The sequence below is a fragment of the Dunckerocampus dactyliophorus genome, chromosome 8, assembly GCF_027744805.1.
Source record: "Dunckerocampus dactyliophorus isolate RoL2022-P2 chromosome 8, RoL_Ddac_1.1, whole genome shotgun sequence".
Classification (NCBI taxonomy): domain Eukaryota; kingdom Metazoa; phylum Chordata; class Actinopteri; order Syngnathiformes; family Syngnathidae; genus Dunckerocampus; species Dunckerocampus dactyliophorus.
The window spans coordinates 20386460-20403095 of NC_072826.1; the positions used below are offsets into that span (position 1 = coordinate 20386460).

Genomic DNA, 16636 nt, shown 5'->3' on the forward strand with positions numbered 1-16636 from the left:
AGCTGAGCGGGGGTGGACAGGAAGTGACGTTGGGGTTTCAGAGTTGAGATTTAGCTGGGCGTGAGTAGCCCTTGTTAGGGATCATAGCCGGTTCATCATTGAAACCTGCAATAAAAGCCTGTTGTTCCGGCAATGAAGTATGGTGCTTGTGTGTCTCATCGAACATTACAGCAACATTACTGACACCTAGTGGACAGTGTAGAATACTACAAATCATCACATCTTTGAATGAGTCTTCTGAATGCTTTAGATTTGTATTTTGGTTCATTTAGCCATTTTTATGCCTGAACATGGTTAATTTAAACCAAAAATGCACATTTGCTTAAATGGGCATACTTTTTTATAGTAATAGCCCATAGTCACCCATGAAACAGCATGATTTATTAATTAATATATTTTTGAAAAACTGTGAGAGTGAAGACATGACATTCGAAGCACAAAGTATCGAGGGGTTACTGTATGCAAATTGAAAACCCTAATTTTGGTTATCACAACATATCGTATCGCAATTTACAGATGATATGACAATGTGGACCTAAATGGCTAAGAGCAAGTACGGTATAAGTAAGTGCTATGATCTTCAGGCTATGCCAGGGCATCACTGCGTTTTTCTTTTTTGAGCTTCCTGCCATAAAAGTCGAGCAATTTGGAACAGCTAAGTTGCTGTACTGAGAAAAGTGTAGTCGAAGCATCACTGAACTCGCACAATTTGGAAACTGACCTGTTAAAATACACCTCTGAAGTCACAATACTTCAGAATTCCTCCTATAGTCATGCCAGACCTCAGTTCCGCAAGCAGCAAAAGATTATTTTGTATTATTTGTAGGCTTGTCCCGCTAAAAAGGAGCAGCTTCAAGAAGGTCGGTGACGAGACAGGAAGTTAGGTGAAGTAAGCAAACTCACATTTTACCTTTTATGGTGGGCAGCTTCTTTTGAATAATTAATTTTGCAAAAAAAAAAATGCCTGAGGCGTCTGTGTCGCTTCACAATATGCTGCAATTTTGCTTTCTTTGTTCAATTGAGTCAGGACGGGTATGACCTGCTGGTTTAAATGTGTAACAATGTGTGCCACTCAGTGGCACACATGGTTACCATCGGTAGAAACACTTGCTGTATCTGGCGAGGAGGACACTGCTCCAAGAGACTGCATCACAACCAACAAAAAATTTTTACCATTGAACACTGGTAGAAAGTTTTTTCCAAATACCCAAAATCAACTAGAAAAGATGCCCTGACCAGCTGGACCAGACGGACAACTGTCCATCGAGTAAGTCACCATGATATTGATTCTGATACATGGAGCACATAGTGATCAAGCAAGATATACTCAGTCCATCTACGTCGGAAAAGTATCAGAAAAGTAGTTCCTCTGTGCTAGCTCTGCTGTGGCTTGGTTAAAATGCAGGTCACGGCATGTAAATGAGAGCGCTGGTGAGGGGTTTTTTGAGGTTTTCTGAGAGGGCTTTAGGCGAAATAGGTGAATCTTCATTACGTGCATTGTTAGTGAAAACCTGCCAGCACGAGGCGGCTATCTGGAATGCATAGAAGAGAGAAATACATGTGTTCTTGTCTCACATAGAGATTGTGGATGGTGGGCAGAATAAAAAAAAAAATTTTTTAAAGTGCAGATTTCCTTAAGCCAAACATACCAGACAGTCTCCATGAACCACGGGTAGAGAGTCTTGTAGTCATGTTTGAAATCGATCCATCTGCCCATTCGATTTACTGAGTTCTGAAAACAAACAAAAGTAACAAAGTGTTGACAAAGTAGGTTGGCTCCCAAAACATTATATATATTTACACGCTCACCTCCCACTCAGTTGAGTATCTCATTACGATGCTGCGGCACTGCTTGTTGTACTCAGCAATGCCCATCTTGGCCACATCTTCAGGACCAGTGATGCCTAAAGTCTTATCAATCTCATACTCCTATAAAAAAAATTTAAAAAATTAAAAAAAACACACACACAGGAAAGTGTGGGATTTTTGCCTCATTTTGTAATAAAGCTAATATAATGTTTACCACTGGCAGGCCGTGGCAGTCCCAGCCAAAGCGCCGGTCCACGTGGAAGCCACTCTGATGGGCAAAGCGGGTGACAATGTCCTTGATGGTGCCTGCTAGGATGTGACCGTAGTGGGGTAAGCCTGTTGCGAAAGGCGGGCCATCATAGAAGGTGTACCTGGTGCAGAAATGGGTCACAATACTCTTTATTCATTAGGTTAGTTGCACAATGAAAATTTAGAAGTGCCACATCTCTCTGAAGGCCATGTTCACTCTTAACACAATGCACTGTCAATCATGTCTGGTAGCAGCAACTGGTTAGACAAGAAGAATGGCAGATGCTTTACTGCCAGAGTTCATTCAATCACGCATTCACTGACCTGGGCCGGTTCTTTGACTGTTTGAGACACTCGTAAAAACAGTCCTTGTCCTTCCAGAGCTGGAGGATCCTCTCCTCCTCTGAGGGAAAGTTGATGGATTCAGGGACTGGCTCCACCATGGCGGCTGGCCATCAACACAAGACAAGGAAATTGCGCGTTTCTTCAAGTTCTACATACCTCATCATCAGTGTAACCGAGGCATTTCATGCACTCATTTCACTTGTTTAAATCCAACATCTCCTATTCTCATGATGAAACCAGGGTTTTACAGCATACCCTATTTGCATACCAACGCGTGTTATGCATCATTGGAAAGCTTATTTCGCTGATGTTTGACTGATATGCATCATCACATAAATTCAGTTAGAATGAGTGCATTAGCTACTTGACTCTACCTAAACAACTCTGAGCGCTGAACTTTTGAATGACACCTCACTCAGACCAATAGGTAACTCTTTAGCCAGTCTGCTGTGTCAAAATAGCCAAGCAACTTCTGTGCACAAAAAAAAACCCAGCCTATTTTCTGATGTACGTAGCTCATGCTAGTTACAATCAGTCTTATGAAGACGGATGCTTTGGATAGTCAATTAAACTATGAAAGTAACAGCATGCTGGGTGATAGGTGGGCTTGCCCTGCATAAACCAAGGAAGTGAACACGTGGAGTGCCAATGGTGCAGCTTTGAAATTTTTTTTCTGTCTTTATTTTGCAAACAATCATGACAAAACGGTCTTGAAAGACAAGATACAGTGTCAGGAAGCCATGGAGCTGTATTGTCATGGAGTTAGACCAAAGGTCTCCAAATGTGGAATGCCTGATCCAATCTTTACAAAGAATATGGGTAAAATACATTTTTGTGGCATCAGTGTCAAATTTGAAAGGGGATTAGAAAAATCATGGCCCCATTGCATTTTCCACTCCAAACCACCAAACTAGTTATTTTGAAGACCCGGGTTCGATTCTCCCTTGGGCATTTCTGTGTGGAGTTTGCATGTTCTCCCCGTGCGTGCGTGGATTTTCTCCCACATTCCAAAAACATGCATGTTAGGTTAATTGGCAACTCTAAATTGTCCATAGGTATGAATGTGAGCTGAATGGTTGTTTGTCTATATGTGCCCTGCGATTGGCTGGCGACCAGTCCGGGGTGAGCTCCTCCTGTCGCCCGAAGTCAGCTGGGATAGGCTCCAGCATACCCCCGCGACCCTCATGAGGAGAAGCGGCATAGAAAATGGATGGATGGATTACATAAAATACAAGTAAATGCCAGGGTTTTGGACTAACAATTATATTAGCTGTCACAATCAAAATAGCTGTTCTGTCCTGAGATCACTTTAACATAACATATTGCTATATTAAATAAAAAGACGCTATACCTGCACAAAAACAATTTCATTACAAGTTTACTGAAGTCACTCAGATGGTAATGACGCCTCCTTGTACAGTAGCAAGTTAGCATGCTAAGTTAGCCGCTCAATGTTTAGAGTTAGCTAACGCGAAAGAAAAAAACACCAAGGCGTTTGTGAATGAAAGCGTTTCAAAAGTCGCGCATAGTCGCTGAGGTGGTGAGAAGTGAGGCACTGTGTGTACGTTGTTTGAAGTTTTACCGGTGCGAATAGCTGTACTCACATGTGTGCAACAGCCGGCTGACAAGAGAAGACGAGAAATGATGCAAGTTGGTGTCAGCGTAAGCGGAAGTGACGTTTGATTAAACTGATGTTAACTTCACGGTCGACCAGCGAAGTGGGAATTTTCAGGTCACCTGTGGGAAAACGCAACCCCTCGACTTTACTGATTCATTTTGGAGCGCCAAAAAATAAATTACATTAATCCGTGTCCAGACACGTGTCTTACGATCTGTTGCTGACATGTTTGTATTCATAGATTATGTTATGTTTTTAATTGTAGTAGTGACACCTCGATAACTAAGCTACATCAAACAACCCACTCGGTCACATATTATTACTCATGTTATTTTGCATTAATTTGAAGTTGTATTGTATTCCATTGCTATTTGCATGTAGGTAAAGTACAAACAAAATATGTATCCATGGTATGGTACTTTGCGATAGAGTGTTTTTATTCTGAAAGCACTTCCTGTGTAACTGTTGTTTATGACAGACACTTGAAAGAAAAGGTAACTGCAGTGTTGAAAAAGATACACACCACAAACGACTCATGTGGCAAGCATGGTTAATATACACCATTACTGGACGTAATCTACTTCAGGTACGTAACATTCTTCAGTGAGGTAACGCTGCACAAATAAATTCCAATTACTGTAATGCAGCAGCAATGCCGCCTCCTTATGAATGCTCAGTATACATGTGCATCTTAGAATACATTTGAAAATTTATTTCAAGAGTTCAATTCAAAAAGAAAAAAGGGGGGCTCCTACGGTGGAGTTTGCATGTTCTCCCCATGCGTGGGTTTTCTCCTGTTTCCTCCCACATTCCAAAAACATCAATGTTAGGTTAATTGGCGACTCATAGGTATGAATGTGTTTCCTGCGATTCGCTGGCGACCAGTCAAGGGTGTACCCCGCCTCTCGCCCCAAGTCAGCTCCAGCATACCTGCTACTAAGCAGCATAGTAAAACGATGGAATGGATAGAATTCAAAACTCGTATCAATTTACTAGAATGAAATATTTCATTCATGTATTTAAGAATTTTGAATATATTCCGAACACAACCAAATTAACCTCTGACTAATTTGTATTACTTTCCAGCTAAAAACACAAATTCAGTATCTCAAAGTCACAGAATTTGTGAAAAAGTTCTGGTCAATAGTCAGTTATTGAGATGCACTAATAGATAAATACCTCAATTGAAATTCAGGCGCAATACTGAAAGATTCAAATTGACAGCATGTTGACATTCAATGACAATAATTGAAGAAATTCAAAAAACAGAAGGCAAAGGGTGTGTTTGTTAACAAAGCATTGCTTTATTATGATGGTAACACAGTCTATGAAACACAGAGGTGTGGAGGTGTGACAAGAAAGCAGATTATGGTGCGGCTGGTGCTGCTGGAGCGGCTGCTGCTGCTGCTGCTGCTGCTGCCTTCGCTGCTTTCCTTGCTGCCTTCAAGCCTTTCTTGTTGTGCTTCTTGGCAAAACGCATGTTCCTTAGGAACTTGGGGTCCACCTGTAGACAATGAAAAAGATGCTTAGAAACAATTTACCTGGAAAATCCTACTTCCTCACTGAGAAGATGCAAGTGTCTTTGTCACACACACAAATGCACAGGCAACAGTGCGCAGGAATACGGTGAGACAAATATAACGCCAAGCGTTTTGTGAGGTTTAATTTTTTTTTATGCAAATGTATGAATCTTTTGAACTCATATTGTTTTGAGAAGCCAAACTCTTGTCCCCAGCCACTAAGCAGAACTACGTTCTTCATCACAGAAATCTGACCAGAACTGGACTTAGGAGACCAAGTGGGGGGTAAGTCTCTGTTATTGGACTACAATGCTGATGGGGATGTCATACAACCTTATGTCAATCAATACAAACTATCCCTTTAAAATGCAGCAATTTGTAGTCTCATTACATTGCTAATGTCACAACATTGGCTGCAGTGAACCAAAATGCGCAAATACTGACAGTGGAAACAAATCCAGACTGTACAGAATCCCTGCATACTCGAGATTCAGCGTTCGCAGCAGCGTATTAATTAATCATGATTAATCACCATTAGCAACTATGTCTGAAATATACCAATTTTTACTGAAGAAAAAGATCAATGACAGGGTAGGATTATATATATTTGTATGTATTAACAGCTCCAAACGAACTGAATGTTAGTCAAGCTAAAAGATACTACACAAGTCTAAAAGTCTATTTGTCTAACACTAGTGTCTTTAATAGTAGTAGAACATTTGAATCAAACTTTAAACCATGTTATGAGCAATGATGGGTTGTGTTCAAAGACAGTTTAAGGTAAATTACATTTTTTCAGTGTAATTTCCAACATACTTAAATGTAGCAAATTGTAGATCTGAATGAACCCTTTAGGCACTGGAGTTTTTTAAAGAAAATATTCAGTTTTGACATTACTATTTCAAACAGTTGTAGCTTGAAAATGGCTAGAGATAAAAGCAGACTGTAAATGAGAAAAAAAATCATAAGTATGACCCAAAGTTTGTGATAGCAATAAATTCACTAATCTAATTTGCATATGACATCACCAGGCTCAGAAATGGTCAGATCCCTGTCTCCACGATACCCAACAAGCTCATCAAAATGTCTAATCCACTTGTGATACTCTTCCTACACACAAACACAGCCATCATTATCATTTACAGAGGGAACACCACTGCTGTCTTCTCCATTATCAAAATGTGCTGCTTTGTGGACTGTCATAGCGGGCAGATGCGCTGCCACTAGCAGGCGTGAGCTTCCGTGTAGCAGCAATTCAAACTCATTAAACTCCTTAAGAGTTACAAAGTCTGTGATAAGAATATCCAATTTATGTTTTTCTTTATCTCCTTGTTTATTTATACACACGCGCATTATAAAGTTTTTGTGATGTTCGGAGTGTCCCCGAATGCATCTCGCGTTCTTGTAATGACAGAAATACTGAACGATCTAGAGACGTGTGAGATACATACTGTATACGGGATTGGAATTGTACTGCTGTGTTTGTTAAGGTCAGAATGAAGTTATAAAACAGTGTCAGGCTCTGTGTGACTGTGTGAGGACGCTCCACTGTGCTTATGGCGACGGACCCGTCTGCCGTCATAACAGAGCATGCTTGCTCTGGTGCGCATGCGTTAATTACACCAAAATTTGTTTACGTGATTAATGAAATAAATTATTTGCCGCCGTTAACGGGTTATTTTTGACAGCCCTTGTAATAATTTATTTCCCCTAATATTCTCACGATTGACCAGCAAAGTCTCAAATATCGACCAGTAGCTCGCGATCGATGGGTTGTTGACCCCTGATCTACTTAAACTTAATGTAATAAGTGTGCGTGGCATATTAAAGTCTTAAACTCGTACAGTGTCGCAAGTAAACAAATGTTGATACAAAATCAGAGGACGTCAACATCAAGGAAGCAAGAGGGTTTGAAGGGAGAATGGAAGACAGCAGTGTGCCAAAAGGTACCAGACCTATTTAGTCAAATAGTACTATGTGACTACTATAAAAGTACAAAATTTTGACTCCACATTTTACAGCCTATTGTTCATCCTCACGATAACAAATGCAGTGTGTTCCTCGTTAACACAAGACTGGTCACATACTATCTGGTTGCACATGCACAAGTGCCAACAGAGCACACAGGCGATCCCGGTGCATGTTAATCAAAAGAAAGCATAGTGTTTTCAAACTAATTGTATTCAACATGTGCAAATAATTAGATATTAAGCTATACATATATATGGCAGCTTTTATTTTGCCGTGGCAGTGCGCCACAATTAATTACATGTAGCCAAAACCCTGCTACTTCATGATTCAATCAAGTCATACGATACGCCAGTCATGAATGATACACTCAGTAACCTAATGTAGCAATGTTACATTTTGATGAATTGAAAGGCTTTAAGTTGTACTACAAATTGACTTGATGTGGTCCAATACTCAATATAAATCCAATACGGAATTGAAGATGAAGTCATCTACCTAACAAAAATGTATACGAATGAAAATACACCCAATATCATATGAAAAAAAATGCATTTTAAGCACGGACTACTCCTACAAAGCGCACGGTCCCATTTTTTTGGGCTAAAATATGCATTTTGTAACTTTGCTACCTAATGTTACATGTAAACATAGCGTTACACGTATACATACCCCCTTCAATGACTCATAACGGTGAGATCTGGGTTTCTTGATGCCATTTCTGTGGGCTTTACGAGCTGTAATGCGAAAAAAATAAATACTTCATTCATAATACCACAGCAAGTACATGTATGCAACCGATTGCGGATGCATGCTTACACTGGTTGTGGGTTGTGTGGTTCTTCGACTTTGCCATTTTGACTCTGGTTTATCTAGGGAAAAAAACGAGACAACATAAATAATCAGAGCATCAGTAGGTATGTACTGACTACATATGTTTGAGCATTGCTAGCTAACTAGACCGAAAGAAGACTCAAAACAATAATTACTGTTATTAATGTACAACATTTTACAAGGGACTCTACAACAAGATAAGATGTATATGCTTACAAAACGTAATATGTTACAAGTTGTACGACATTAGCAGCTCGCGTTTAAAGTCTGCTATGCTAAAAGCGCTAAACACAACTACAAACTAACTTCAAAACAGTTGGTATCGTCAAAATAAAGCACTAGTTGTATGCTTTGTAACGTTTTCTATCAATGTCAGTTGTTGTACGTGCATAGACTTTCGTAATATAAGCAGATTGACGAAGATTTCAAAAGTGCATCGACATGAAGTTAGTATATACCTGCCACACGAACAGACGACAACCGGAAGAGAAAGAAAGTTAAATCCGGAAGTAACTAAAGCTGCATCCAGTGAAGAAGAGAAGTCTGGTAGGAATCATGACACCGCCCTCTAAGGGTAAATAGAGGAAGTGAAACTTCCAGGCCAACCACTAGATGTCCCTCCGTGTTCATATTACTGTGCTATTCTATATATTTTCTGCTATATTGTTGTAATATCATTGATTTGAACTGCACTGCATCACAGCAAAGTGTTTAGAGTAATATTTAATTGTGTGTTAAATTTATGTTTTACTTAATAAATAGTTTGGTTACTTTGTTTTAGGAACAAGAGGGGCAAAATATTACAAACAGTAGTCAGTATGATGCCGTACAGCTGCAAACTATAACCACATCATTTACAAATACACTAATGCTCCTTTTTATTGATAAAAAAAAAATAACACAGGTGTTGCAATTTAATTCCATCCATCCATTTTCTATGCCGCTTACCCTCATTAGGGTCGCGGGGGTATGCTGGAGCCTATCCCAGCTGACTTTGGGCGAGAGGCAGGGTACACCCTGGACTGGTCGCAAGCCAATAGCAGGCCACATATAGACAAACAGCCATTCACAGTCACATTCATATCTGTGGACAATTTAGAGTCACCAATTAACCTAACATGCATGTTTTTGGAATGTGGGAGGAAACCGGAGTACCCGGAGAAAACCCACACACACACGGGGAGAACATGCAAACTCCACACAGTTTCGAGTCTCCAAGCGGAGATTCAAACCCAAGTTTTCCCTGCCTCCTGACTGCGTGGCCAACATGCTCACCACTCGGCCACCGTGCGGCCTTGTATGTATGTATGTATGTATGTACTTTATTTATCCCACAGCGGGGAAATTTACTTGTTACAGCAGCAAGCAAGCAAGATACGCAAGTAAAGAGTACAGTGTAAAGAATGCATAGTGACTACAACATGGTTCAGGTGGTACAGGTGTTGTAGAGCCTGACAGCGGTCGGTATGAAGGACCTGCGGAACCTCTCCTTCTTACACCGTGGGTGTAACAGTCTGCTGCTGAAGGAGCTGCTAAAGGAACCCACAGTGTCATGTAGCGGGTGAGAGGTGTTGTCCATGATAGATGTCAGCTTACAACATCCAACAGCCAACATACTTCTCTCCCCCACTTCCTCCACGGAGTCCAGAGGACCGTCCAGGACAGAGCTCGCTCTCCTGATCAGCCTATTGATCCTGCTCCTGTCCCTGTCCGTGCTGCCCCCTCTCCAGCAGCCCACAGCATAGAAGATGGCTGAGGCCACCACAGAGTCATAGAAGGTCCGTAAAAGAGTCCTGCACACACCAAAGGACCTCAGTCTCCTCAGCAGGTGGAGGCGACTCTGGCCCTTCTTGTAGAGGGCGTGGGTGTTGACGGACCAGTCCAGTTTGTTGTTAAGGTGAACACCCAGGAATTTGTAGCTGTCTACCAACTCTATGTCCGCTCCCTGGATGTTCACCGGTGTGAAGTGAGATGTTTTCCTCTGGAAGTTAATGATCATCTCCTTTGTCTTGCTGGTGTTGAGTTGTAGCTGGTTAAGCTCACTCAAGCTGACAAAGTCCCTGATGACCGTCCTGTATTCCAGATCATTCCCCTCTGAAACACAACCAACGATGGCTGTGTCGTCGGAGAACTTCTGGATGTGACACTGTGTGGAGTTGTGTGTGAAGTCCGAGGTGTAGAGGGTGAAGAGGAAAGGGGAGAGCACCGTACCCTGAGGGGCACCTGTGCTGCAGAGTACCATGTCTTGTAATGTAATTAATGAATTTCATTTAATTGTATGTATTACGAAAAGAAATTAACGAAATATAATCAAATAAAATAGAAGGAAGGAGGTAGCAAAAACGGTGGTTCTAAGCAAAATATTTTGAAGGTAGTACTTGATGTAAAAAAGAAACAAGAGGCACTGCAAAGGTTTTATGTAAAATATAAATGATTGTTTGGTACTAAGGTAGCAGGTATATCTCATGTTTTGACCTCGCCTCAGTCTACTGTTTACCTTGCCACCTATCATTTGTGTAGCCTTTATCTTCTTCTCCTCACATCCTCAGCTGTGGCTGGGTGAATCCTAGCTCAAGCAGAAGAAATCGTGCAGCAGCAGCATCCTATATTTAGAGCCCCCTCGTTTTGATCATCTGAGCCTCTCCTTCACTCTGCAGCAGCACTGCCTCTTCCACTGTGCTCACTCCATCACACATTGAGCTTTACATGCATTATTTCTTATCTTTCTCCTTCATGTGCTAATGACCACCATGAAGACCTGATGCCATTTCCTGGGAGGGTATGAGCTATTCGTGCAGAAAACGTAACATAAACAAAAAGTCCCCACTATCTAAATTGAAGACGATGTGTTTATTTATCGTGCCAACCACCGATGAGACTCTGTTCAAGTCACAAGTGGCATTTTCTCCCTGCAATTGAACGTGCTGTTCTCAATTAAATGATCTTGACAACGTGTACCCCAAAGCACACACACACACACACACACACACACACACACAGTGTGTATTCCCAAGCCGAGGAATAATTCAATTACAGAATATGAAGGTCTCCACGCTGTCTAGGCTGCTCTCGCTCTCTTATTTAATATTTATATTTCAAATGATTCTCCACACGTATTACACAAGCACATCCACACTTGTTTTGTTGATTACACTCTACAATATTGCCTCACTGATATCACACCACGGCCCATTTCACAGCAAAGAACAGTGCAATTATCTACGCATCTTCGCCAATAAGTCTGAGATGAGATACTTTGGGAATGATGTGGCAGTCACTAGGCAGCGGCATGCACAAGTGTTGCTGCAAACACCTTGCAAGTATGCGATGTAAATAACATAAAATAAAATCTCCCATCGAAAATAATGGAACCAAAAATGATCTTTTCAAGGGTCAAACTGTCACATGATAAAACCTTTACTGACTCCTCTAGAGGCACACCAAATAAAATGAAACAAAATAAAAGGCAAAAAGAAAACGCTAATAAAATAAATTATCCCATAGGAAATAATGGAAACTCCTCTGTCGAGGCAAATCAAATGAAATCAAATAAAACAAAATGAATTCTCCCATAGAACATAATGGAAGAAAAAATAATCTGTTCCAGGGTCCAACTGTCAGCACGGTAAAAATATTATTAACTGGACAGGCAGTGTGTCAAGTAACATTCATTGGTCAGAAAATAAACTAAAACACAGGAACATAGTTTTTTTTTCTATCGAGGATAATGGAAAGAATGGAAAGAAGAAGAGTTCTATCAAACCTTCGCCATCATGCAGTTAAACCTTTATTAAGTGTACAGGCAATGTTTTCAGTAATATGTGTCTTAAATTAAATTAAATTTAAACATACATACATTTAATTTAATTTAAAATCTACAAATAAATTAAAAGTCTCTCAACTCAGTAAAATAAATAAATGTTTCCAATTGAGAATCATAGAAAGAAAAATCATCTTTTCTGGTGTCAAACTGTCACCAGCATACGGTAAAACCTTTATTAAGTGCGCAGGGAATATTTTAATTAACATTGTTATTGACAATGAAGTTAAATTAATACAAAAAAAATCTACAAATAAATGACATTCAAAATCTAAAATTAAATTGAATTAAAATTTTTAAATGTACATATGCATTAAATTTAAAAAAATCTTCAAATTAAAATCTTCAAATTAAAAATCTAACAATATAGTAAAGTAAATGAAATAGATTTTCCTACAGTAAAACTATTCAAACTTTCAAAAAATTCAGTTTACAGGCTATGTATTGAGTAACATCAAGTGTAAAAAGAAGTTCAGACACCTGCCTGCCTGCTAATTGCTAACATGTGGAAATTGTGCAAAATCCAACTAAATTCTCTTTAGAACAGCCTCAGATTGCACAGCAAGTTCAAGTGCAGGTAGCCTCAAAAATAGCAGAAGCGAGACACCCTCCTCTGCAGTTGCGCAGTATTGAGTAATACAGCGTGTCAGCCATTATGAATGTTTAGTAACTCAACAAGAGGAACGGTGGATTTGTGTTGAGTCCAGATGCTGCATGAATGATGAATGCTTCACTGCCTGCTGAGGATGAAAAATGATGACCACACTTAAACACCCTGCTTCTTTCTACTCTCCATCATCCTGCTGCTGCTGCCTCATTGCTTGCCGCTCCGATTCCACTCATCCTCCTGAAAAAAAAAAGGCAGAATGAACCAGCGAGAAAGAGGACGACAATGAGCAGTGGGCAGTCCTCTGCCGGTCTGGAAGCTTTCTGATTGGTCAGTGCGCGGGGATGAATGAGAGGATGCTGAGGATTTGAATGAAGGCCAGATGCCACAGTGCATTAGGCTGTGAAGGCACCACTGAGGAGGGAGGATGACTGATTTTCTCTCTCCTCCCCTCCCTGAGCTTCACCCAGACTCAGCTGGCACTTGAACGCATCACTGTTACTGAGCGGACTGGGCGGCCTACAGCACTCGCTCTCCCAGCTTGAGGAGTCTCTGGAGAACTCTTCCAGCACCAGAACCTCCTTCATGTGCATTCTGCAAAGACACAATAGGTTCATTTATTCAACTTACATACTTATATAATCCTTCCTTTATGACGGTTAATTGGTTCCAGACCCGACAGTGATAAAATCATTTCTGTGAAGTAGGATTCCTTTTTTAAAAATGAAATATTTTGGTAGTTAGAGCATAGAAAAACTGTTTACAACCTCCTAAATACGTTTTTTTAACATTATTAGAGTCCTCCAGACATGAAATAACACTCCTATAGTCATCTTTATACTTGTATTACCTAATATAGTAAACATAATAACAATAAATAAGACTTGTGCTCGTGTGTTGCTGAAAATATGTTCCGGTGCTAGGGGAGCTGAGTGCGGTGTGGACAGGAAGCGACATTGGGGGTTTATAGATGAGTTTCAACTTTGCGTTGGTTATGGCCGCAACAGTAGCCCGTGTTTTTGTTAGAGATTTTTATTAGGGATTATTGTGCCTGTTGTGAGATAACCAAACCTGCAATAAAAGCCTGTTGTTCCAGTGATCAAGTCTGGTGCTTGTGTGTCTCATCCAACATTACTGACACCTAGTGACCAGTGTAAAGCACTACATAGCATCACAATGTCTTTGAATGCGCCTTCTGAATGCCTTGTATTTGTATTTCAGTTAATTTGCTTAATTTAGGCCAACAAATACATACAATTTGCGTAGATATGCATGTTTTTGACTAATAATAGGCAGTATTCAACCATAAAACAGCATGATTTTATATATTTTTGAAAAACCATGCCAGAGTGAAACTACAAAATTTAAGCGCAAAGTGGCTAGGGAGTACTGCACTACAAATTTCACACGGTAGCACGTGTAACACTGTAACACGGGCTGCACGGTGGCTGAGTGGTTAGCACACAGTTGGCCAAACAGACCTGGGTTCGAATCTCCGTGCGTGCGTGTGTTTTCTCCGGGTACTCTGGTTTCCTCCCACATTCCAAAAAGCATGCATGTTAGGTTAACTGGAGACTCTAAATTGAATGAATGGCTGCCGACCAGTCCAGAGTGTACCCCGCCTGTCGGGGTCAACTGGGATAGGCTCCAGCATACCCCCTAATGAGGAGAAGCGGCATAGAAAATGGGTGGATGGTGTAACACCTCTACTCCTGAACCGCTGCACACAAAGGAAGAAAATGTGTTAAAACATGTACCCCTTCTGTGTTGGCTGTGCCATTATTTTTCTGACTTGAAATTTCTCATACAGCTCAATGCGGTCTACATTGTGGGACTTGAGGGAGTATCACCACAAAATTTGGTACACACCTTGAGGGGACTGACAAGCTCATGTGTGTAAAATTTGAGCAAGATTGTTTGAAAAACATGGCCGCCATCAAGCAAAACGTCATCCATTTATCATTTGTCGGATGACTGTAACAGTTTCAAGATATCTGTATCACACGTACTGTACGCCAACATGAATTACAAATTACAATCCATAGAGGGCGCCACAAATGTCATTTGTCCTTGGATATTTACTTGAAAACATATGTTCCGCCTTCTTCACTGGAGTCTTGGTCACATGGCAGTTATCCCATAATTTCGACATTTTATCTCATCATTATTACTTAATTATGACATCATGGCTGCCTTGCAATGATCCAATATTAGACTGATTGACAGTATCTTTATATTTTGAGTAAATTATCACACCAACAATACAGTGTGCAGAAGGTGCTCCTGTGCACAAACCGAGTGCTGCAGCGTGACTATACAATCAGCATCCTACTGCGCTCATTATTCTCCACCACAAACGTTTATTGTGATGCCGGTGTTGTATTATGTGCTGCTGGGAATCAACAAAGGTTGTATTTGCCAGGATTCCACAGGAGAAAGTCAACACAAAACAGAGGAAACACAAGCTGGAGAAGTTATTATTAGTGAGGAGACAGCTCAGGTAACCTTAAGGCAGCACAGGGGGATAAATTGGTCGAGTCCCACCATGTTTCTCCAGTAATGAGACAGTGCACTTTGCGCTGACACTCGCCAGTTTTTAAAAATAGCTCCAAGCCTGCAAGCACAGTGGTGATAGATGGTGCTGCATGCAGGGCGCCTTATTGTGCTTTTAATATTTAAACACCCTTGATATGCTCACAGACTCACATTCACTGGAAAAGGCTTACAAAAGTTACACATTTACACACAAAATTCAACATGTCCGAAAAAGAGTGGGAAGAGGCAGAACTTATATACTGTTTCCGCAATTACTGATAGTTTGTTCACGTCCTGTGTTTAACATGTACCAGATTATCATTTTCTAATAAGGATAAATAATGTGTCATAGTTTAATGAATAGAGAGTTAGCAACTGCAGACAGAAACATGTGTCATAAAAACAGACTATGTGATAGATAATACCTGATGAAATAATATTACATGAATTCATTGAGGATAAATGATATCAGACACTGTGGTTGTCATTAAACAATATTAAATGAACAAATGAATCTAGGATAAAAGATATCAGACATTGTAGTATTCATTCAATAATAAGGGTGTCAAGAGATCTCATGTGACGAGATCTCGCGAGATTAAAACGTGACGATATTTCTGTTTTCGAGAAAAGCTTTTCTCTAAAGAACAGGGCAACCAGAAGCCAATCAGACTGTGAACTATGGCATCGCTACTATGAATGATAATACATGTAATATGGAAGTGCAGGCATGATTTGAACCGCATATTAAACTCTGCGCACACTATACTTCCTTGCAGTCCAACCTAGCTCAGTGTTCCCAGCGTCACTCGTCACTGCTGCTTTTTGTCATGTGGCGGTGTAATGGCAGTGTAAAGTCCAAGCAGAAGCTGTAGTAATTCTACATTTGATCAAGCTTACTTAAATTTGATGAAATGTTAAGTCATATCCAGCTCAAAACATGATCGCTGTATATGACTTCTATGAAAACGTGTGATACTAGCATCTATTTCGGGCTGCTTTTATCATTTTCTGTTTTTGTTTCAATTTGGGGAAAAATGTTCAACAGTTAAAAGCACTATGCTTAGGTCATGCATGCAAAGCTACGGTCGTCCCCTTCTGCCCAGCACCCTGGAATAGACTTTCCCAGGGAGGCTGTGGAGTGTGATCCCCCTATAGTTGGAACACACCCTCTGGTCACCCTTCTTGAAAAGGGGGACCACCACCCTGGTCTGCCAATCCAGAGGTACTGTTCCAACTTCCATGTCATGTTGAAGAGACGTGTCAGCCAAGACAGTCCCTCAACATCCAGAGCCTTGAGGAATTCAGGGAGAAACCCATCGAGCTTTGCC

At 40.6% G+C, this 16636-nt stretch overlaps 2 protein-coding genes across 2 annotated transcripts in view; both read right to left on the bottom strand.

Moving 5' to 3' along the window:
* iars1 (isoleucyl-tRNA synthetase 1) overlaps positions 1 to 4059 on the bottom strand; it is an 82391-nt gene extending 78332 nt beyond the window's left edge. Inside the window, exons 1-5 of the mRNA XM_054784635.1 lie at positions 4008 to 4059; positions 2383 to 2506; positions 2024 to 2180; positions 1810 to 1929; positions 1650 to 1732 (exon numbers count right to left, since the gene is read on the bottom strand). Coding sequence (XP_054640610.1) covers positions 1650 to 1732; positions 1810 to 1929; positions 2024 to 2180; positions 2383 to 2501 — 479 coding nt within the window. The 5' untranslated portion in view covers positions 2502 to 2506; positions 4008 to 4059. The remainder of the gene's footprint in view (positions 1 to 1649; positions 1733 to 1809; positions 1930 to 2023; positions 2181 to 2382; positions 2507 to 4007) is intronic.
* A 1242-nt stretch (positions 4060 to 5301) lies between these two features.
* On the bottom strand, positions 5302 to 8849 carry rpl29 (ribosomal protein L29). Its single transcript, XM_054784771.1, has 4 exons — positions 8802 to 8849; positions 8329 to 8381; positions 8182 to 8246; positions 5302 to 5525 (listed from the first exon to the last, which is right to left on the bottom strand). Exons 2-4 carry the CDS (start codon positions 8363 to 8365, stop codon positions 5388 to 5390), a joined length of 240 nt encoding a protein of 79 aa, XP_054640746.1. The 5' UTR covers positions 8366 to 8381; positions 8802 to 8849; the 3' UTR covers positions 5302 to 5387.
* Positions 8850 to 16636: the final 7787 nt, after the last annotated feature.